This window comes from Rhinolophus sinicus, linkage group LG11 (assembly GCF_036562045.2).
Source record: "Rhinolophus sinicus isolate RSC01 linkage group LG11, ASM3656204v1, whole genome shotgun sequence".
NCBI lineage: Eukaryota > Metazoa > Chordata > Mammalia > Chiroptera > Rhinolophidae > Rhinolophus > Rhinolophus sinicus.
The window spans coordinates 1,829,882-1,851,914 of NC_133760.1; the positions used below are offsets into that span (position 1 = coordinate 1,829,882).

A 22,033-nucleotide genomic window follows, 5' to 3' on the forward strand; every position below is an offset into this window, starting at 1 on the left:
CATCCATTTATTCCTTCCATGGCCTGACTGTGTAATCTTGGAGAAGTCACTACACGTCTCAGGACCACGTATACATTTTCTCATGTGTTAAACTGTAGAGGTGTTGTGAACACCCAGTGGGAAAAGAGATATGGAAGACCTTTGGAACACCCTTAAAAGGTTTTTGTGGAAAGGCATCATAGGAGATGCCTACACATTATGATCATTCCTAAATTCCGTTTCTCCTCCTTCTGGGAATGTGGTAAGATTGCACTTCCTTTTGCAGTTAGACATGGCCATGCTCTTTTCTTTAGCTAATGAAGTATCAGTGAAAGCAATGTGTGTCAACTTCAGCTCGCAGTGAGAGCCAGCGAGCTGGTCACTGTGTTCCATTCCTGCCTTTCTATGCTTGGAGATCTGCTGGTTGAAGTTAAGTTTCCAATCAGCCTGAGTTCCAGAGTACCTGCAGTGATACTCTTCCTTGGAAATGCAGCATCTAAAATACACATTTTTTGTGTGTGTCAAGCCACTGAGTTTTGGGGCTGTTCGTTACTGCAGCATAACCTGTTCTATCTTGACCAATACACATACAGAGTCTTTTATTTATATTTATTTTATTATGAACTATTTCTGCATAGAAAAGTGTTCAGAATAATATAACCAACTCTCTGTACTCACTAATAAACTTAAAATATACTATATATGCAATCTAAGCTCTCTATGTACCCCCATCCATTCTCCTCCTTCCCTCCCTCATTTGAGGTTATTAGAGTTTGCATTTTTCGGTTTCTCATTCCCATATATGTCTTTTTTTTTTTTTTTTTTAAAGATTTTATTGGGGAAGGGGAACAGGACTTTATTGGGGAACAATGGTCAAATTGTTGTTCTTTCAATCTTAGTTGTGGAGGGTTCTGTTCAGCTTCAAGTTGTTGTCCTTTCAGTCTTAGTTGTGGAGGGCGCAGCTCAGCTCCAGGTCCAGTTGCCGTTGCTAGTTGCAGGGGGCACAGCCCACCATCCCTTGCGGGAGTCGAACCGGCAACCTTGTGGTTGAGAGGACGCACTCCAACCAACTGAGCCATCCGGGAGCTCAGCGGCAGCTCAGCTCAAGGTGCCGTGTTCAATTTTAGTTGCAGGGGGCGCTGCCCACCATCCCTTGCGGGACTCGAGGAATCGAACTGGCAACCTTGTGGTTGAGAGCCCATGCTCCAACCAACAACTGAGCCATCCGGGAGGCAGCTCAGCTCAAGGTGCCGTGTTCAATCTTAGTTGCAGGGGGCAGAGCCCACCATCCCTTGTGGGACTCGAGGAATTGAACTGGCAACCTTGTGGTTGAGAGCCCACTGGCCCATGTGGGAATCGAACCGGCAGCCTTCGGAGTTAGGAGCATGGAGCTCTAACTGCCTGAGCCACCGGGCCGGCCCCCCATATATGTCTTATTTTGCTACATATATGAAATGATATGACATTGTTCAGTCTCCAGTGCTTTCATGGGCCCTGGCATTTCTCTTTGTTATCCCCTTATTCCAAAAAATATATTTAAATTATATTTTATGATTGTGTTGGTATAAAGATGAAGATAAGCTAGTCTGGATTAGATTTTTTTTCCTTTGGATTTCAATATTACGTTTTTTTTTTCATGGGCCCTTAAAAGTGTCTTGGGGGCCAGACATAACATCTCCAAAAATTGCCTTAACATTGTCAGACCTGATTGGGGTATTTAAGGGAAAATCTGGACATTCCTCCAGAGGCCATGTGATGGTTCCAAGGGTCTGTGTGGAGCCTTCCCTCAGGCGATGTGACTCTCCAATAGGGTCATCAACCCCGGAGCAGTGATGACAGTAACCTGGAAAGAATGCTAGGCCATAGAGATTGTGATCAGTAAGCAAGGGGCAGTGTGATCAGTAAGCAAGCATAAGTTTCAGGGTAACTACCTAAAGCAGGGAACTGGGACGGGATATTCCAAACTCAGGAACTAGGACCTAGGACATTCCAAGCTCAAACCACAGGGAAGGAATTGATCGATTTTTAAGCTCTAGGGCAGGGAGAAGCGAGGCCAGGAACATTGCAAGGCCTCTTTTGTGGGGGTCCCGTTTCACCACCACCACCTGAGATCCCGGGAACAGACTCCCAGGCACCCACTCCTCATTCCTCATGGACGGAAAGGGCTATGCCCAGAGTTGGGGTCTGGGAGCATGAGGGGGAGGGTCACCTGAGAGTTTGGGGCGATGCTTGAGTGGGCATCTTGAAGAACAGAAAAGACCAGAGCCAACTGACCCATTGGGACGGACAAGGGGAGGACAGAGGAAGTTCGAGAGGACCCCTCAGGAACACAGAAGGGGCAGAAACCAGGGAGGCCTTGGAGAAATCTAATGGTGACCCTATAGCTCCTTTTTCTGAAATTTAAACCTCTGATGTAATTCGATTTGCCGGTGGTTTGGCTTGGGAGTTTTTGAAAGCTTTTTTTCTTTCCTTTCTTTGCCTCTCCCTCCTTCCCCCAAAACTTTATGACTCTATTTACTGTGCATTTATTATGTATACCAGTTCCAATGGTTCTGCTTACTTCGACCACTGTGCACACCTGGCATGGTAAATTGAGAGAGATTTTTTCCCCCCTGCCCATCTGTAGGGGATTCACTCCTGACCCTGGGGCAGACCAGCCTCTGGGAAGTGTTTTTTCCTGAAGTTGCCTGGCCAAATTTCTCTTTCCTTTGTTCTGCCCCTCCTTACGTGCCTATAAAACCTTTGGTGGTATTAAGAGCAGGAAGGCAGTCTTTGAGACTGGGAGTCCACTGTCTTCCCTTAAAGCTGGCATTTGGAATAAAGCCTACCTTTCTTTCTACCAACCTCGCCTCTCGAGTTTTGGAGTTTTGGCTTTTTTTGCAGTGAGCAGCTGGACCTTTTGCACGGTAACAAAAGGACAGTGGGAAGGGACAGCATTGGAGAGGGATGGTGGGAAGGGATGGCATTGGAGAGGCCTGTGGGAGGTGATAGCATTTGACCAGGATGGTGGGAGGTGATGGAGTGGATGGAATATAGGCTCTCAGAGGTGATAGGCTCTGGGGGGATGAAAAAAATTGGTGTCACAGTGAGACAGGATAGCTAGCATGTTGGGCAAACAGGGAAGTCCCTGGTAGGATAAACAAAGGCAGCCATATCTTAGAACTCCAGGACAAAGGCAACCATATGTGGGAACTCCAGGTTCTGAAATGACTCATTTGCTCCAGGGCAACAATGTAATTGCTCTCTGATAGACAGAAATGGGTTATTTTGTAAATCCCTTCCGCTGGACAAACAGAGCAAATCTGATAGACAGAATCCATTAGAAGGCACCAGTTCCCTTCCCCAAGCATACAAGAAAAAGTACAAAATAAGAGCCTTTTGTCTTAGCCAGTGGGCATCCCAATTTCGAGAACACTCACTCGCAAGAGAGCTGTACTTTTGCTTTAATAAAAATCTTTGTTCCTCTACCTCTCCTTCCAAGTCCGTGTTCTCATTCTTCGGGTACATGAGACCAAGATCTCCAGGCACCAGACATCAGATCCCTGTATCATTTGGGGGGCTTGTCTGGGATCAAAGGAGAGGTAAGCACACTGCTTCTGCTGCTGCTTGCCTGGCTTCAGGCTTCCATTTTAAGACTCTCAAAAAATCGGGCCTCTGTCAGCCATTTAAAAGTGACTAGTGTGGCTGCCAACCTACAAGACTCGGAGGACAGGCTTAACGGAAGGGATTGTTAAGCCATGTTTAGGCCAGGAACAAAAACCTTATCTTAAGAGCCATCTTGTCTTGATCCTGTCTTGCTTTATCTTCTAGGGGCCTGTGATCAGCGGGCCTGGGCAGGCCTGGGCTGTCTGACGTGACCTGGGGCCAGGGTGTGGAGCTGGAGGGCTGGGTCATGCCCTGAAATGCTTTGTCAAGGAAAACCCCCTGAAGTATTGAAGGGGGAACCGCCTCGTTCACCTCCTCCTATAAAACTCCACACCCCTAGTTGCTCAGGGAGGTTATGGTCTTTTCCCTCAGCTCTAGCCTGACCTCCCGCAGCTCAAACACACTGAATAAATTCTAATAGACCAGTCTTGGTCTCCTGCGATTTGGTGGCTCGTACGGGGAGCTGCCTTCACCTACCCTTCGGTGGACAACTTGGGTAAGTCTTCCCTATTTTACCCTCCGACTTGGTCAGATTTGCCCTCCGCCGGACCTGAGGAAACTGACAGTGGGACGCCCTGCTATCTTCCCTTGTCCTCCGGATGATTAAGAGGGTCTAGACTTTACCTCCTTTTGCCCCCTATCCTTTACCTCACCCTCCTCTGCTATCTCCCCTTTCCTGGACACGGGGACTGGGAAGACAATTTTTTTAATTAACTCCTCTCACATTTTAGCTGACTAATTGCTCTCTAAACCAAGTTCTGAACTTCTCCTTCCAGGATGAGAGTCTCCCCCGTTTCCTTGAGGGTTTGTTTGGGAACGTAACCCACCCCTTTGCTTCCAACTAACTCCCTTACAACATAGGCTCTAAAACCTCTCTTCCAACCTGGTATCTCCTCTCCATCCTATATCCTCCTGACCTCCAAGCTCCTCTGGTTACTCCCACTTACACTTCCCTCGATCACCTTGTTGCTTCTCTTACTTGTTGGCCCCTTCTTGCTCCATCTGCTTATTATTTTTCTCCCCTTCTTCTGCTTCCCCCCCACTCCAGTTCAAGCCATTGTTTCTCAGTCTAGTTGTGTAGGTCACAGCTCTCTGGCTGTGTAAATGGAGCTGGGCTGCCGAGAGCAGTCGGTCACAGGTTGTTGGTGGGCAGCTCTTGCCGGCCACTCATGCTGGCTGCCAGCCACTTGTGCTGGCCACCGGCCACTCATGGCAGCACACAGCAGCTCGCAGCAGCCCACACCAACCTCCGGCTGCTCACGGCAGCCCAGCTCCAGGGAGAGCCATTGTGCACAATCTTAGCTGTAGAGGGTGCAGTTCACTGGCCCATTTGGACATCCAACCAGCGACCTCAGTGTTAGGAGCACTGCACTCCAACTGCCTGAGCCATTGGGCCAGCTCCATTTAAAATTTTTAATTCAATTTTTTTATTTGTTTACATTTAGGTACTTGTTTTTTGTATTATAAAGGAATTTTAGCATTTATTTTATTTTTTGCATTTATTTTTTAACATATTATGGTACAGAAATTTTATGTAACAAATAATTACAAAACACAAGAACAGATACAAGGTACAAGAAATTTTATGTACCGGTAACAAATTTACCATATTTACACGTCATAGAAGGCCAAGAACTCTTCATCATTGCACGTCATAAGTTCAACAAAATCGATTATCGTATTCCAGGGTATTATTTTGCATACAGATATCATTATTGATATCTTGAGTTACACTTTTAACTCATAAGCATAAATAAAGGAATTAAGAACATTTATATAGATATGGAATTAGTACTACCTATGTATAATGCACGTCTTTTTCCCTCATAAAATTGGGCAAAAAGTGGGCATTTTACATGGCAAAATACGGTAACTCTCTCTGGCCTTGGTTTTTTGCCACCTACACGGAGAATGATACTTGACTCCATTTTCTTGCCTTGTAATTCATTACCTCTCAAGTCTGGGTTTCCTCAACTGTCCATGGGGCTGCATCATTCTGGCCCTTTGTTTTTGCTGTTTAGCAAGAGACAAGTCACTAGCCTTTTCTGGTTTCGGTTCCTATTTGAAGATAGACTTTTTCTTATTTTAGAAAGCCTTTCTTTGTGCATAGTCTTTTTGTCGAAAGGCTGGCTCCTTCTGGAGCCCAGAAGAATAAAGAGACTTTTTGGACAAAAGCCATCCTTTTTGTCTTCCCTCCCTCTGTGTCTATCACGTCGCCAAATAGTGACTTTATGTTGACTGGTTTTGTTTCTGTTTTTCCCGTTGCATACAGGTGAGGCGCGCAGACGCCCGGAACCATTGTTTGGAGTGTATGTTTCCCGCTGGGATGGCGGTCTGTGGGGCAACATCTGGCCGCAATGGCGGCGGGAGCGGAAGTCGGAGCAGGGCTCTGGGCTCTCTGGGTCCATCTCCACCACGCGGCGGACCCGAGAGGCCGCAAGTCGGCACCGGGAGGTCGGCGCTGAGCACGGGCACTGAGCGATGCCGGAAGGAAAGTGCGTGGACCATAGAAACGCGGGGCTAGAGGGACCGGCGCCGCGGAGACGTCTCCGGCTAGGCCCCAAGCGGTGCGGCCGCTTGGTTAGACGCTGGGGGGCGCGCGACGGTCGGGATATGGGATAGAGAGGGTCTGACCTGGTGAGTTTTGAAGGAAGAACTTCAATTCCTCCCTTCTGTCTTCCCCACAGGCTCAGGGTCCCAGAGTTGACCTCGCCCTGATTCTCTCTGGAGGCCATGAGCTCCTGTCTTTCTGGGGGGTCTCCTACCCGGAACCCCTGAACTGGCTCCTCTTCCTCTGCCCTTGCCCACTTACGGGAATGGTGTTCCCTATCTATGCACTTGGAGGAGGAGGCCTCTCTTTCCCCGCCGGAGCGCCCCAGGGGCTTCACATGACCCCAGGGTCTCCAGGTTTTCAAGAGCTGCCCGCCCCTGATGAGCACCCCCCATCTCCCACTGAGAGCGCCTGCCCAGCGTCGGCTGCTGGGTCTTGGAGAGCCCCAGCCATGTATGTCCAGGCACCGCTTGGTACATTAGCCTGCCGTGTCCTGGCACGTGAAGGAGGCCCAGCAGCTTGCCCCTCATGTCTGGGACCACTAGGCTGGAAGGATTTCCTGGACTGCAGAGAAACCACAGGGGCTCCATAGAATCTCTTGTTTGGGGCTTGCCCAGGGGCTCAGGTGGTTGGAGCGCAGGGCTCCTAATGCTGAGGTCCTCAGGTCGATTCCCACATAGGCTAGTGAGCTGCGCCCTCTACCGCTAAGATTGTGAACAACTGCTCTCCCTGGATCTGGTCTGCAGTGAGCAGCTGGAGATTGTCGGCTGCTGTGTGCTGCCGGTGAGTGGCCGGCAGCCATCCTGAGGGGCCAGCAGCCAGCTAGAGCTGTTGTGAGCGGCCAACCGACGGCCTCAGCCAGGGGGAGCGCAAGGGTCATAATACCAGCATGGGCCAGGGAGCTGTGTCCTACACAACTAGACTGACAGACAACGGGCTTGAAGGGGGGCGGTGCTGAGGCCTCACTGCTCACTTTCTGTGTGATCTGAGGTGAGTGACTGCCTCTCTGGGCCTAAGGTTCCTCATTCCTGAAATAGGGATTGTTTTGTGGTCTGCAGCCACCCTGGCAAGGGTGAGAGGCAGGAGAGGCCCCTTTGACTGCCACAGCCCCTCTTTATAGTCTGGGATCAGCCACTGTCCCATTCTAGAAGTTAGTTTCCCAATGGGTAGAACTCCCATTCCACATGCTTAGAATGAATCGAGATATCAGTATTACAGGTAGCTCGTATTGCTCCATTATTTCTTTATAGTGTCTCATGGTGCCTGCTGAGATAGGCTCTAATAAATATTTGTTAGTTTTTATTCTTTTTTAATTGCTGGGGTAGGGCTGGAACCCAAACAACGTTGAGAATCTCTTTTGCAGTTGTGAGTTACTGGTCAGAGTGCTTTCCTAGGGGCACCTCCCTCTGCTTGGGAGGTTGGAGCTATCGCAGAACTCATTCCTGGTCACTTCACTTCTGGACCCTAAATTGGTTGCACCCATGTATGGAGGTGGGGCAGGGTGTGAGGGAGTGTGTAGGCACAGGACAGTTGGCATTTTTAGAGTCCAGTCCAACCGAGCATTGAGGGCTCATGGTGAGACATGAGAGATTGGGGTGTGGGACGTAGTAGTCCCAGTAGCAGGCTTTGGAGAAAGAGAAGCCCTGTAAGGGAGGTTTAGGGGGAACGAGAGAGGAAGGCTGAAGCCTGGCGAACCGATTAGTTGGACCCAAGTTGACCCCAAGGCACAGGCTTGGCAATCACTTTACTCCCCAAAGGGGAGAGGGATTGTTGGATGGGAACACAAGAGACAGTGGGATGAACGGTGGATATTGAGAAGAGGGTAGACCAGGAAAGGTGGACCAGAAGGTAGCAGGGCCCAGACTGAGGTCAGGGAGGGATTGAGCAGTCAGAGGGAAGTGAGGATGCTGGCGTGGGAGTCACCAGGTTTGAATACTGTCTCTGCCACTTGGGCTACAGATCCAAAGCAAGCCTGTTGCCCTCTGTGAGGCTCAGTGGAGTGCCCACCACACTGGGTTGTTGAGAGGATGAAGTGGGGCCCTGGATGTGAACGTGCTGTCTGAACTGAAGTTTGGAGGACATGAGTAACCAGTAAGTCACAGATGAAGCTAGAAAAAAACTTCTGAGGGCCAGTGTTTATTTGAGAGTGGAGCGGGCTGGAATGGGAGTCCCAGATAGCATGAGCAGAGGCACAGTGTTCCAAAATGTGAGGCATGAACCGAGAAGTCAGAATGGCTCACTGTAGCTGACTGGTCAGGCTGGGGGAGGAGAGGGGTAGGAAAGGTGGCTGGGGCAGATGGTGAGAGGCCTTGAATGCCAGGCTAAGGGGTTCTAACTGTAGGGAGAGCTGTGGGAGGGTCCTAAGCAGAGGTAGATCCTGCTGGAGCTGGTGGACTGGTGAGTGTGGCATATAGGAGATGTCTAGACAGCTTGGGAGTCAGGGCACAGGCTTCCAGAAGGCTGAGGAGGAACCTGCTAGCAGAGGAAAACCTCTTGGGGCTGCAAGATACTGTGTGGTTAGAGCACGGGAGTGAGAGGTGAGGTGAAGTGGCTGGGCCGCCTCATCCCAGGCGGAGGAACTTGGGGACTTGGTCCTCAGGGTACCGGGGCCGTGACAAGGTTTTCAATGGTACACAAGTGTCATCCGACACAGCTATGAGAAGAGTCTGTTGGTCAGTGTGGGAGAGGACCTGGAGGCCAGGAAACCAGGGAGAAGGCTGGTACAAGGGCCCAGGTGGGCTGAGGTTTGGGGAATGGAGGACAGTATACAGCTCTGAGAATATTTCAGGGTAAGAGAGAGGACAGAACCTGGTGCTTGTCTGGCTTTGGGAAGTGAGGAAGTGTGTGTGTGTGGGAGTGAGGACATTTGAGGTTCCAGACTCCTGTGGATGATGGGTCTTCATCATGATCAGGTCCTGGGGCACAAGTGGTTGTTTGGGGGTGAGGGAGGGTTAGTGCTTCACTTTTGGACAGAGTGATTTAATTAATTAATTCTGCAACCAGTAATTGAATTGAGCCCCTATCCTCTCCTGAGACCTTTGCTAGATCTTGAGAATAGAATGTTGACCAGGACAGAGCTGGGCCCTGCCTTCATGCAGAATGGGAAAGGCAGGCAGTAAAACAGCAAATCAGTAAATAAGCAAGACCATGAGGGATGGTAACATGGGATGCAAAGGAAATAGACTGACACGACAGATCCGAGCATCACCTACTTGACCTCTAACACAATCAGCGAAGCTGCAATGATGAAATGTCATTTGAGCTGAGACCTGAATGGCCAGAAAGGATCTGGGGCTGGAAGGAACATTCCAGAGAGGGGAACAGCAAACACGAAGGCCCTGGAAATGAGAGAGGATGGTGGGGCAGTATAGTGGTGATGGGGGCCAGTCCATACAGGGCCTGAAGGGCTTCTGGGTTTTATTCTAAGTGCAGCAAGGAGGGTTTTAAGTCAGGGAATGACAATTTGGTGGGTTTGAAAAAATTGCTGCAATATTGCCATTGAGGACCAGAGGAGGCAGAGAGGTGGGTGGAGGCTGTCACTATAAACTGGTTTGCAGGAGGTGGTGGGTTGAGGATAAGCGTGAGGGGTAGGTAGTAATTACAAGCTCTGACTTGGGTCAGGCAGAAGCAAGTGATGTCCTGGCTCCCTGTGGATATGTGACTGTGGACCAAACATGATCTCTGTGTGCTTGGGTTTCCTCATCTATGAAATAGGTATCCTTGTGGCCCTTACCTCGTGGGCCTGCTCGGAGGATGTGGTGCATGTATTAGCTTGGTGCAAAAGTAATTGCGGTTTAAAAGGTTAAAAACTTGCAAAAACGGCAATCACTTTCGCACCAACCTAATAGTAGTGGCTGGTACCATAGTGAGAGGTCAATAAGTGTTGGTCATTATCATTATTTCTGGGGATGGGGGTGGGCATTTGGGTCTGAAACTCAAGAAAGGGATTTGGGTGGGAGACTCAGATTGGGTAGTTGTCTGTGTAGACCACCAGTGATGTTGCTCACTGGGGGACATTTGGCAATATCTATTGTCACCACGGGGAGCAGGGACGGTATGGGGGAGGGTGCTACTCACATCAAGAGGTTAGAGAGCAGGGATACTGCTCAACATCTTACAATGCACAGGACAGCTGCCCACAATAGAGTGATCTGGCCCCAGAATGTCAGTAGTGCCAAAGCTGATAAAGCCTGGTGTGGACAGAAGGTGTGGTTGCCCCTTTAAATCAGGCATGCCCTGTCAGTTCACCCGTGTCCACTCCCCCCATGAAATTACCACAGAGGAAGAACCTTTAGAAGAAGGCTGCCCGGTAGAAACAGAACGTGAGTTACACTAAAACAAGTAAAAAGGAACAGGTGAAACTGATTTTAATAACATTCCTTACTTAACTCAGCATGTTAAAAGTAGTATGGTTTCAAAATGTAATCAATCTAAAAATCATTCTTGTGATCAGTTACACTCTTCTTTTCCTAGGAAGTCTTGGGACCCTGTTGGGTGCCCTTTTTGGCCCTTGAAGGTGGATTACAGCAGTCCCATAAGGTGGGGCAGCCACGTGTGGCTATTTAGATTTAAGTTAATATTAAAATCCTGGTCCTCAGCGGGCGCTAGCCACTATCAAGTGCTAACGCCACGTGGCTAGTGGCTGTCCCATTGGACAGCAAGCAAATCAGAGAACATTTCTGTCATCGCAGAAAGTTCTTTTTGACGGCTCTCCAGGACGCAGCTCAGGCCACCTACAGGGATTCCGGAACTGGGCGCGACAATAAGGCCCCTACTCTTCCCTCTGCGCTCCCACCGCTCCCGACCCCCACGCCGTTGCGGTGACCCGCTCCGGTTCCTGCCCGGAGGCGGTGGACCCCGCAGGCCGCTTGCAGCGCGCTCCTCGCCCCGCCCCTACCTGCTCATGGACACGCGCCACCTACCTGCTTCGAGTTCACCGCGCAGCTGGAGGACGAGATGCGGGTGCCTTGAGTGCGGCTCCCGCATGTACCCGAAGGGCCACCGCCGTCGCACTACTCGCTCAAGCTTTTGTGCGCGCCGCTTGCGGCCGGGCCTTCCTAGCGCTCCAGCCACATCGCGCGGCTCCGGTGCACAACCCCTGCACGCCTGCCCGCGCCGCTTCCCCGCCTCGGTTTCTCCATCTGCCCAGTGGGAAGTGCCCCACCTCCCCCATCGCTATCTGGCTGTATCTGGGCCTCAGTTTCCCAATATGCTGGGCGGGAAAATCATGGCTGTGCTACATCAGAGCCAATGGCTGGCCTCTGGTCTGGACTTGAATCTCCCCATTTGCCTCACCGACAGACACGTCCCTTCTCCTGCCCTGGGCACTGTAGGGCAGGGGACGCAGGGGGGACCACCCAGTGGAAACAGGACACTGAGCACGCCATTACTTGTGGGACTTCGGACAGACTTAGTGGCACCTGGCTTCAGTTTATAAATCGATCACTGTCACAGCGACCGAACTGTTCCTGTCGGGGGTGGAAAGGCAGCGGGAGGGGGCAGGGGCGGGCTTCTTGGTTCGCGGGCCCTTACCCTGCGCCCCTGGGCACAATAAAAGCGTGCCGTGGGAGCCGCCCGCTCTAGGGAGGCGGAACCTTTGTGGCGGCAGGCGCGTTTCCGGCCGGTGCCCTTTCCCAGGGACGCCACCGCCCCTCGCGGCCCAGCGCCCGCGCCCCCCTCGCCCGCGTCCCCGGCGCCGCGGGCCCCGAGCTCCCGGAAGTCTCGGCCCCGCCGCCGCCGGCACTCGCGAGGGGAAGCCCGGGCCACCCGGGACCTCGTCCCGCTCTTCCGGACCCGAGAAGCTGCCGCACCAGGTACGGGGGGACGGGACAGAGGGAGGAGCCTGGCTCCGGGACGGCGCGAAGCCGGGCAGGGCTGGGGAGGGGCTGGCCCTCCCGGGGTGGGGGTGGGGCAGGACGGGGAAGGAGCGGGTGTGGGGGGGGGGCGGGCAGATGGAGACAACGGTGCTCTGCAGAAGTGGGGATGGGGAGGGTCTCGGGGTTGTAACGGGGAGAAGAATAGATGGGCTGTGGGATTACACGGGGAAGGGGGCAGAGAACCGGTTGGAGGCTCCCTGCTGGGTATAGCAGGGCGAGCGAAGGATGGAGAAATAGATACCAGCTGGACACGGAAAAGGGCTTGGGAGAGGTAGTTTGGGAAAGGGACTCCAGAGGCCCTGGTGTATGTGAGGGGGAGCAGGCAACTGAGGCGTATAGAGAAAAGCGAAGATGTAAGTGGCTTATATAGAGAGCTGAGGAGAGAGGGACCCTTGGGGGGGTGGATGCAGCGAGTTCAGGGGCCCTGGGGTACACAGAAGGCATGCAGCCGAGGGTCGTGGAGACGTATGCATGAAATCGAGATGGTGGATTAGAGAGTGGGGCGAGTATATGGAGACTTTGAGGTGCTAAAGGTAGGTACAGGTGCCTTGAGTGAAAAGTTGGGGAATTGGGTTAGTGGGGCTTTGGGGTGTGCCTAGAGAGGAAATTGGGAGGACGCGGTGTATCTAGAGATGGGGTGGACTTACAGGGCACTTAGTGGGGATGCAGATGTAGGAAGGCCGTGGGGGCCGGGAAGGGGCTGCTGCGTGTTTCTCCGGAGAGGGTGCAACCAGGGCTGGGGCTGGGAAGAAGAGGCAGCAACGCGTTAGAGAAATTCAGGAGGCCAGAAGGGCCTGGGCTGGGAGATAAAAGGCCAAAACGATGTAAAGAGGGTAAATCAACTTGGAGATTAAATGGCTTTTGTGGGAGTAGGCAAGTGGCAGGATGCTGCCCTCTGTCTGGTCTGGGGGCTGAGAGGAGGACCCAGGAGAAAACGCACGTTGGGGTGAGGATAGGTAGAACTCGGTTGGGGGCGTTGCTTAAGCAGCTTGGAGCCAGAGCGGTTGTGACCTGGAGTCAAAGTTTCTTTTTTATAGGGGAGGTACGTCAGTGGTACAGAGGTGGTAGGGACACTTTGCCCAATAAGTGGCGATTTTAACTTTTCTCTCGTCTGCCGCTCCCAGTTGCCGCTCCAGATGCTGCTGCTGCCCCCGCGGCCACCCCACCCTCGGTCCTCCTCTCCGGAGGCCATGGACCCACCGCCCCCCAAGGCTCCCCCTTTCCCCAAGACGGAAGGCCCTTCCTCCACTCCTTCAGCGGCGGGGCCACGACCCCCGCGGCTGGGCCGCCACCTGCTCATCGATGCCAACGGAGTCCCCTACACGTACACGGTGCAGCTGGAGGAGGAGCCCCGGGGCCCGCCCCAGCGCGAGGCACCCCCAGGAGAGCCCGGCCCCCGCAAGGGCTACAGCTGCCCGGAGTGCGCCCGTGTATTTGCCAGCCCTTTGCGGCTGCAGAGCCACCGCGTGTCGCACTCGGACCTCAAGCCCTTCACGTGCGGTGCCTGCGGCAAGGCCTTCAAGCGCTCCAGCCACCTGTCCCGGCATCGCGCCACGCACCGCGCCCGTGCTGGCCCGCCACACACCTGCCCCCTCTGCCCACGCCGCTTCCAGGACGCCGCAGAGCTGGCGCAGCACGTGCGCCTCCACTAAGCTCATACCCAGGTCTGGGCCTCCGCGTCAGTCCCACACAGCAGCACTCCCACACACACTCCCTGGCTGTGATGAGGTTACTGCCTTACACTGGGCCTCCGTTTCCCCATCTATCCAAAGGGAGAAACGTCATTCCTTCCCTCTCCCTAGTTGTGTGATGTAGACCACGTCTTTGTCCCTCCCTGGGTCTGGGAGCCAGTCGGAACTGGGTTCCGGCCCAGCTGTGCTGTGTGAGCCTTTGCAAGTGACTTAAACTTTCTGAGCCCTGGTTTTCTGCTCTGAAGTGAACGGTTGTCTGCGTGGAAGATTTGACAAGAGAATACAGGCACGGTCTGGTTCCTTTCTGTATCTTACCCTGTTCCACCCAATCCTCTCACCCTTTACTCAATAAACATTCCGCACTCCACTTCAGGGCTCTTATTTGCGAATTGGCGGGGGTGGGTGGGTGGGACCAGTCAGCAGGGTTGGCGATAGAGACCGGACTATAAGCACCTGGGAACCTTCATCGCAGTGTGTGTTTCTGTCCGGAGCGGTTTCCCGAAAGCCCAGGCGCCCCACCCCCCACCTTCCTCCCCTAGACCCTCTTCTCAGTCCCGGTCCGCTGTCTCTTTACCGGCGTCGCCAGCTCCTGGGGGACCTCCAAAGCCCCGCGCGTCGCCGCCGCCGCCTGCCACCAGGGGGTAGCCCACGGCCTTTCCGAAGTCGCCCGGACCCGAGAGACTGTTGCACTGGGTACGGGGGCCGGGAGGCGGGCGACGGCCGCGGAGGGGGCGGGGCCGGGCGTGCGGGATCTGCGCGCCGGGCGGGAAGGGCGGCCCCGCGGGCTCCCAGCGGTCTCTGCCCACAACTCGCGTAGAGGCTCGGAGGCCGGGCCACGGGTGGACCCCTGGGGAGCGCTAGGGCCTAGAAAGATCTGGGGGTGGATGGGCGTGGACTAGAACCTGGAGGTAGCCGGCCAGGGAAGTGGCAGAGGTGTACAGGGAGGTGGCCAGCGCGGGTTGGTACCGGGGGTCCTAACGTGGCAGCCCGTATGAGAAGGCTTGGGTGTGTATAGCGGGGTACATAGGCTTCTGGGTGCAGTGTGTAAGGTCAGGAGCAGTAGTGTAAAGTCTGGAGATCTGTTGGGTGGGGTCTCTAGACGTCCTGCGGGGTGGCCAGAGGGGCTCCCAGTGACCTGAGGAGGGCACAAAGGGTTAAGACAGATCGAGGTCCTGGTTGTGTTTAGCCGTGCAGAGATCCTGTGCCTACAGTGGATGGTGGAACAGAGGATAGGAGGGGTTTCCCGAGGGAGACCTTAGGAACTTTACAGATACAATAGTCAAGAGGCCAGGGCACCAAGACTGGAGGAGAGATGGAGGATGAGGGATACAAAAGTTTTGGGCAGGGTCCACAGAAGGGAAGGAATAGAGCAGTGGGGCCAGGCTTCCCTCCTGAGTGTAACCTCCCCCTCTCTCCCATCCATCAGGCCTCAGCCACCCTCCGGATGCTGTTGCTGCCGCCCCCTTGCCCCCAGCCCCTCGTGCTGCCCTCCGCTGAGGCCATGGAGGCCCCTCCCCCTCGGACAGGCCGGTCCCCAGAACCCGGACCTTCCTCCTCCACAGGATCTCCCCAGACCTCGTCCCCTTCGAGACCCAACCATTACCTGCTCATTGACACCCAGGGTGTCCCGTACACCGTGCTGGTGGACGAGGAGACTCAGAGGCAGTCCGGGGCCGATGGGGCTTCACCTCAGAAAAAGTGCTACAGCTGTCCCGTGTGCTCTCGGGTCTTCGAGTACATGTCGTACCTCCAGCGACACAGCATCACCCACTCGGAGGTGAAGCCCTTCGAGTGTGACACCTGCGGGAAGGCATTCAAGCGGGCTAGTCACCTGGCGCGGCACCACTCCATTCACCGGGCTGGCGGTGGGCGGCCACATGGCTGCCCACTCTGCCCTCGTCGCTTCCGCGAGGCGGGTGAGCTGGCCCAGCACAGCCGGGTCCACTCAGGGGAGCGACCGTTTCAGTGCCCGCACTGTCCCCGCCGGTTTATGGAGCAGAACACGCTGCAGAAGCACACTCGGTGGAAGCATCCGTGAGCAGGGTACCTCAGGTACCATGGGATCTGAGGGAGCCTGGACTCCTGTTGTCCCCCGACACCCCGTGAGCACCTGAGGCTGGGTTGTGGGGCCCAGACACAAACACAGACCCACCTCTTGTGGAGGCTGAGCCCTGCTGAAGCAGGAGCTCAAAAATAACCTTCAGGTCCCTGTGTTTTGGAGATAAGATGGGAACAAGATCTCACATTCAGAGTGGAGTCCTCTAGCCTCAGGACATCAGCTATTCCACGACTGAGCCCTGACTGGGGTGGGGGTGTGGAGCACTAGGTGTGCAAATTCTCTGGCCTGAAAACGGGGTTGGGGGCCACCAAGAACTGGCACCATCTTCCTGAGGCTTCCATGCTGATGTTGGGGGCAGGGTCCTCAGACCTGCCTCCCACTTCCCAGCCACAGCCAGACACTGGATACCCAATAAACCCGTTTTTCACTTTGAGCACTGGAAGCTGGTTTTGGGGGACAGCTGCTTGTTCCACCTGCTGCCTAACGGGGAGACTGAACAAGTGCCTGGCCCAGTGGGCCTTGGCTTGCCTGGCTGGGGACAGGGAAAGCTGGCCATCTGAACTGGGGCTAGTTCTAGCTTGGGTCCTCAGGACCTGTGTCATCTAGACAGTTTTCAAATGTCTTTTTCAAGCCACGATCCATTGTAAGAAACACATTTTATATGGCAACCCATTGTACAGATATGCCAAATATATGTGACATAACAAATCATCTTTGCCGTGTGCAGGTCACTCTGATATATATTTTTTTTATTTTAGCAAACATGCCACAGAGAGATCTGTGACATTTATTTGAAAGGGTGTGTGATAGAATACTGAACTTTTCCCCCAAATGAAGTAGTGACAGTTCTGTCGTTTTAAAGTTAACCATACTTAGGAGACTTGTTTTACTTAGAGTAGAAAATCATTGCTGATTCCATTCTACTGTATTTTATTCTCTGCCCATGAACCTGCAGTTAGCAAAACCCTTATCTAGGGCAGGTGTCTCTTTCCCTGGACGTTTTGACCCAGGCTGCCATTTATCTGTAATGTGAAACAAGTAGGAGTGTGGCCATAGCTTTGTTAGTGGCGCATTTAGGTTCTTCCTCTGCAGGGTTAAAGCTGTGCTTTCATCAGGACTGGCACAAAATTTGAGCATGGAGGCTGTCAGTGAACTGGGTGGAGAGGCAGGTGGAACTGAGCTGGAAGCGAAATAAACCCCTGCCTTCTCTATGAATTTCCTTGTGCCAGGCACTGTGCTGGGCCTCATTTCTTCTTCCAACCTCTTTTTGGGCGGAAGAACACACCAGCCGTCTCCACTCTCCAGAGAGGGCAAATGCCTCCGGCTGTCTGATCTCAAGTAATAATAACAGTGCCCTATGAACTCTGGCCAGGTGCTGGGCTGGGCGTTTTGCGTGTGTCATGTCACTGCATCCTCCCACTTTACAGGTAAGTAAACTGAGGCAGAGGAGAAGTGGTCAGGACTGGGATCTCGGTCTGAATTTGCCAAAGCCAGCCCTTGAATCACTAACACGGGAGTGGTGGGGGTTCTAGGACCCTATTTTCAGGGAGGGGTGACTCGATCCCCCAGGATCCTGGGAACCATGAACCTGGCTGAGCGGCTACTTGTGGGAAGTGAACGGGCTGGTTCGGGGGTCCACACGGGCCACTTCCCAGGGGATCGTTTAAGGGGATTCTCCCCGTGCTTTAACTTTCCTGTCTCCTACACTCCCCCGCCTCTCTCAGGCCCGATTCGGCGCATCGCCACCCACCCGGGGAATCCCTGGAGCCACCAGTTCTCCAGGAATTAAGAATTTCGTGACGTTCCCTGCCCTCGTGGAGGGCGGGGGAGTGCTACAAGGGGCCATCGCGCAAGTGCGGCCCCGGCCTCAGCCGCACACGGCGGGCCTCACTTGGGGCCCAGGCTACCGGAGAAGGCGCGCGGACCAGCGGACTGGGCGAGTGTCCCTGCCCGCCCCACCACTCGCCGCCGCTGCTGGCCCGCCCGCCGGTGGGTTGGCGCTTTCCTCCGCTCCCCCGGACACTTTGCAGACGTTCCCCGGCGCCGGGCATGGGCGCCGTCACCGCCTTCGGTCCCCGGGCCAGATTCCTTGTGCGGGTGGGTGAGCGCGGGGCCCCGGCCCTCCCGATCCTGGGCACCTGCGGGCGGCGGCCGCGTCTGTACCCGCGGCTAGGCACATCTCCCGCTGGGAACCCCTGCCACCATCACTCCCCTTCCCGTGGGACAAAGGGCGGGGGCGGAGGGCGCATCCCCACGCGTGACCTTTCCCCGCACTGCGCACGCGCTCAGCCCCACACCACGGGGGAGGGGTAGTGCCCGCTCACGCGAGTGCGGGGCGTGAGGGTGCCCGTAGGTGGGGGAGGCGCCGGTGTGTCGGGTAGACCCTCACCCCATACCTGGAAGTTGGGGCACAGTTTCCCCACGCACCTTTAACTTCTTTTGGCCCCGAGGTGACCTGTGATGAGGGTCCATTCCATTTAGGCCGGGATGTCCCCACTCTGTGAACCCCACGGGAACACAGCTCCTTCTTCCCCGAGTACCTATGTATGAGTGCAGGAGTTTGGACCCTCAGGTGTTTTCCTTCAGTCCCGAGGGTTCTGGGTCCCCCTTCCATCAGACCCAGGAGTCTCGGCCCTCAGCATCTCCCCCGTTGGTCCTGAGTTGGGTTCCACCTCCTGGATGTCCCCAGGAGGCCATCTGTGCCCCTCCATCTGGGGCTGTTCTTTCTGTCCAGTTCCTCTGAGGCGCTTAGCTGTCCGGGTCCCCCGGAGGCCGCGCCATGAACGACCGAAACAGTCGGAGGAAGACACGTGAGGAAGCTGGGACCCTGCCCCACCCTTGGTCCACAGCCACTCTGCCCACTTCTGCCCTCTCCTTCCCAGGGTTGCTGTGGTTGGGGGCTGGTCTGAGGGGTGTGGGGACTTCCCTGGGCTGATCGCCGGCTTCTCCTCTCCAGTGAAGAAGGACGATGAGGCCTTTGAGATCTCCATCCCCTTCGACGAGTCGCCCCACCTAGACCCACAGCTCTTTTACAGTCTAAGCCCCTCTCGGGGAAACTTTGAGGGTGAGCTGGGGGTGGGGGGAGTGGGAAGGGACGCGAGTCAGCTGGGGTGCAGGGCCCTTGACGCCCGGGGTGTGACCAGGGTCCCCCACTGTCACTAGAGCCTCCGGAGGCTGCATCCCTGATGAACAGCGTCAGGACACAGCTGCACATGGCCCTGGAACGGAACTCGTGGCTGCAGAAGCGCATTGAGGACCTGGAGGAGGAGAGGGACTTTTTGCGGTGTCAGCTGGACAAGTTCATCTCCTCTGCACGGATGGATGCAGGTCAGGGCGCCCCATGAGGCTGTCCCCTCCTCAACCGACTCCTGGGCCATGACTCCTAGCTCTGGCTCTTCTTGGGGACACAAGACCCTTTTCACCCACACATTCTGTGGTGGCTCAGTGGGGACCTGGCAACTTTAACCTTTAACCCTGTGGTGTCTCTGGGACCCCAAGTCCAGCTTCATTCCTGCTTCTGTTGGTCGGCAGGACCCTGTGACCCATCCCTTCTGTAGAGAGGGCTTTCCTTTGCCAAATCTTTAGCCATGTTTTGGAGAGCCTCACCTCTACATTTCCTCTCTTGGTGCACAGCCCCTGACTGGCTCCCTTGCAAGCTTCCACATCCTTTTTTGTGAATTCCACTGAAAGCCAGGACAAGGAGCCTGTTTTTTTTTTTTTCCCTTTCAAGATTGACATTATTGGCGACCCCTGTGCTCTGGAATCATCTCTAGCTTGGGTTGCTGGGACATAGTGTTGTCTCCCCACAATGATCGGAACCTACCCAGGATGGTCAGGCCCAGTGGCCTCTGGACTTTCTCAACACCGGACCCTCCCCCAGCCCACCTTCTGGGGGCCCTGCATAGAGCTTCAGCGCTCCGTCTTCTAGGTGGAGGCAGGCACCTGCCATTCCCAGCCTACCAGACACAGAGCCTAAGATTTCTCTCAGGGTCTCAATCCTCCACCCCAGGCCTTTCCTGCCCCTAGGGTGTCCAGAGTCCACTCTTCTGGAGGTACTCCACTGTGGGAACCCCACATAGTCATAGACTCTCCCGAGGTCCCCGGTCTGCTCTTGGTCCATTTGGTTCCTCCTCCAGACCTCTTGCCTCCAAGTTTAGGAGTCAGCTGAGCATCCACCCCCAAATCCCAGCTTATTGTCCTATATTCAGCTATCTCTTGCAGGGACCTAATTTCCTACCCACCTGTTGTTTTCTTGGGAGGCCTCCCTTCCTGGGGACCTATGTGATGTGACCTCCATCCCCACCTTGCAGACACACCTCTTACTTCCTCCTCCCTCCTGTTTCTGCAGTCAATGTGTGTGTGTTATGTCTCTCCCACCTCTCTCCAGAGGACCACTGCCGGGTGAAGCCTGGGCCTCGGCGGGTTGAGGGCGACAGCCGGGGTGGGGCTGGGGGCGAGGCCTCAGACCCTGAGTCGGCAGCCTCCACGATCAGCGGAGTATCGGAAGAAGGCAGTAACGTCGACAGGAAGAGGCAGAGGCAGAAGGGAGGCCCTAGTCGGAGGCGCTTTGGGAAGCCCAAAGCCCGGGAGAGGCAGCGGGGTGAGCTGGGGCACGGGGTGCAGTGTGAGAGCTCTGGACTGACTTGCTGTGTCACCTCCCTTCCCTATTTGTAACAGACCAGACCTGCTGGTGGGTTCCAGCCTTCACGTGTGGTCCTGGTTTATACTGTACATTTTGGTCCACCCTCTCTAGACCTTCCCAAACATCAGTAACAAGAGGAAGGGCGATGGCTCAGGTGGCTGGCAACTCAACCTCTGACCTGCTCTCATGTATTTTCCTCCTCATCCTCTCCTCCCGGCCGTCCTTCAATTTTCCTCTCCTCTAAATCCTGTCTCCATTTCTCATATCTCTTCACCGCATTTTCCTCCCGTTTCCCATTTTGCTCTCCTGCTCTTCCTGTATTGGGCTCCTTGGGCACACCTTCCCTGTCTCTGTTCCTTTGCTCTGTGTGGGCCCCTCACCCCATCTCTCTTGTCCTCACATCTGCCCTCCCATTTCTGTCCCACTTCCTCCACATTTGAATTCCCCGTGTGGATCTGTCATCTCATGTCTATCTCCACCCCCTCTAACCTCCTCTATCTCCATTTCTTCATCACATCTGTATCTTCCCATGTGTGTCTCTCTGTACCATATCTCTATCACCCCTCCTTGGCCCTGCAGTGAAGGACGCAGATGGTGTCCTCTGCCGCTACAAGAAGATCCTGGGCACCTTCCAGAAGCTGAAGAGCATGTCACGGGCCTTTGAGCACCACCGTGTGGACCGCAACACGGTGGCGCTGACCACGCCTATCGCAGAGTTGCTCATTGTTGCCCCCGAGAAGCTGGCGGAGGTGGGTGAGTTCGACCCCTCCAAGGAGCGTCTGCTCGAGTACTCGCGCCGCTGCTTCCTGGCCTTGGATGACGAGACCCTCAAGAAGGTGCAGGCCCTCAAGAAGAGCAAGCTGCTGCTTCCCATCACCTACCGTTTCAAGCGGTGATCCTGCCCCCCTGGCCTGGGACCTGCCCTCCGACCCCCACTTCCCTTCCCCTCCACCCTACCTGGAACGTGGGCGAGTGTGTGCATGAGTGGTGTGCCCTTGCTAGGGCCTGGGGGTGGATGGCATGTTCCTGCGTGTGCCTCTCTCCTCTCCCTTCTGCAGACCCCACTCCCACTCCTGGTCCCTTCTATATAGACTTGTCCTCCTTGCCTCCCACATTCCCAGCATCCTCCCCTTCCTCTGCATTCCCAGCGTTGGGGGTCCTCACTTAGCCAGGCTCCCAAGAGCTACTTACTGCCCAGGTGCTGGGTTCTGCCCTTTCCTAAACACTGGCACCCTTCCTGCCCTCACTGGGCCCTTCCTCCTGGGAAAACTGCTGGATTCTACGGGGCGGGGGCACTGTACATACCCGTTCTCCGCCCCCAGCCCCGAGGACCCTAATTCCGGACTCCCCCATTCCACGTGAAGCAGATTATTATTCAGAGAATTTAAATTAAAAAGACGATAAAATTTGGAATAAACTAGGTCCCGGCCTCTTTCTGGGAGGGGGTGGCCGTTGCCCTGGAGACAGTAACAGGGCGCTGAGGCTTCCAGGAAGCAGGCGGTCGGGAGGAAAACCGGGGAGGTTGGGGAGACAGGGTGTAATTAGCACCCCCGTAGGCAGCGGTGGGAGGGGGAGTAGCAGCTGTGTTCC

General features: G+C 54.8%; 3 protein-coding genes and 1 long non-coding RNA gene across 12 annotated transcripts; 3 read left to right on the forward strand and 1 right to left on the reverse strand.

The window, feature by feature from the left end:
• The first annotated feature begins 5,956 nt into the window (after window positions 1-5,956).
• On the forward strand, window positions 5,957-14,109 carry ZNF580 (zinc finger protein 580). Of its 3 annotated transcripts, XM_074315428.1 has the most exons (3): window positions 5,957-6,261; window positions 10,649-11,988; window positions 13,176-14,109. In XM_074315428.1, exon 3 carries the CDS (start codon window positions 13,188-13,190, stop codon window positions 13,701-13,703), a length of 516 nt encoding a protein of 171 aa, XP_074171529.1. In that variant the 5' UTR covers window positions 5,957-6,261; window positions 10,649-11,988; window positions 13,176-13,187; the 3' UTR covers window positions 13,704-14,109. The 3 variants fall into 3 exon arrangements, with proteins under 3 accessions (XP_074171529.1, XP_019566476.1, XP_019566475.1); XM_019710917.2 differs by lacking the exon at window positions 5,957-6,261 and having other exon boundaries at window positions 10,105-11,988; XM_019710916.2 differs by lacking the exons at window positions 5,957-6,261; window positions 10,649-11,988 and adding an exon at window positions 12,188-12,584.
• Window positions 14,110-14,296: 187 nt separating this feature from the next.
• Window positions 14,297-16,512, forward strand: ZNF581 (zinc finger protein 581). Of its 4 annotated transcripts, none has more exons than XM_019710914.2 (2): window positions 14,297-14,435; window positions 15,169-16,234. In XM_019710914.2, exon 2 carries the CDS (start codon window positions 15,187-15,189, stop codon window positions 15,778-15,780), a length of 594 nt encoding a protein of 197 aa, XP_019566473.2. In that variant the 5' UTR covers window positions 14,297-14,435; window positions 15,169-15,186; the 3' UTR covers window positions 15,781-16,234. The 4 variants fall into 4 exon arrangements, with proteins under 4 accessions (XP_019566473.2, XP_074171527.1, XP_019566474.2 ...); XM_074315426.1 differs by lacking the exon at window positions 14,297-14,435 and adding an exon at window positions 14,495-14,536 and having other exon boundaries at window positions 15,169-16,512; XM_019710915.2 differs by lacking the exon at window positions 14,297-14,435 and adding an exon at window positions 14,564-14,700 and having other exon boundaries at window positions 15,169-16,512.
• On the reverse strand, window positions 14,754-18,365 carry LOC141567592 (uncharacterized). Its single transcript, XR_012490382.1, has 3 exons — window positions 18,229-18,365; window positions 15,346-15,542; window positions 14,754-14,877 (listed from the first exon to the last, which is right to left on the reverse strand). It is a non-coding gene; the product is annotated as an uncharacterized LOC141567592 (long non-coding RNA).
• On the forward strand, window positions 17,553-21,863 carry CCDC106 (coiled-coil domain containing 106). Of its 4 annotated transcripts, none has more exons than XM_019710911.2 (6): window positions 17,553-17,790; window positions 18,536-18,611; window positions 18,758-18,865; window positions 18,964-19,128; window positions 20,189-20,401; window positions 21,023-21,863. In XM_019710911.2, exons 2-6 carry the CDS (start codon window positions 18,581-18,583, stop codon window positions 21,337-21,339), a joined length of 834 nt encoding a protein of 277 aa, XP_019566470.1. In that variant the 5' UTR covers window positions 17,553-17,790; window positions 18,536-18,580; the 3' UTR covers window positions 21,340-21,863. The 4 variants fall into 4 exon arrangements, with proteins under 4 accessions (XP_019566470.1, XP_019566469.1, XP_074171525.1 ...); XM_019710910.2 differs by having other exon boundaries at window positions 17,556-17,898; XM_074315424.1 differs by lacking the exon at window positions 17,553-17,790 and having other exon boundaries at window positions 17,912-18,611.
• Window positions 21,864-22,033: the final 170 nt, after the last annotated feature.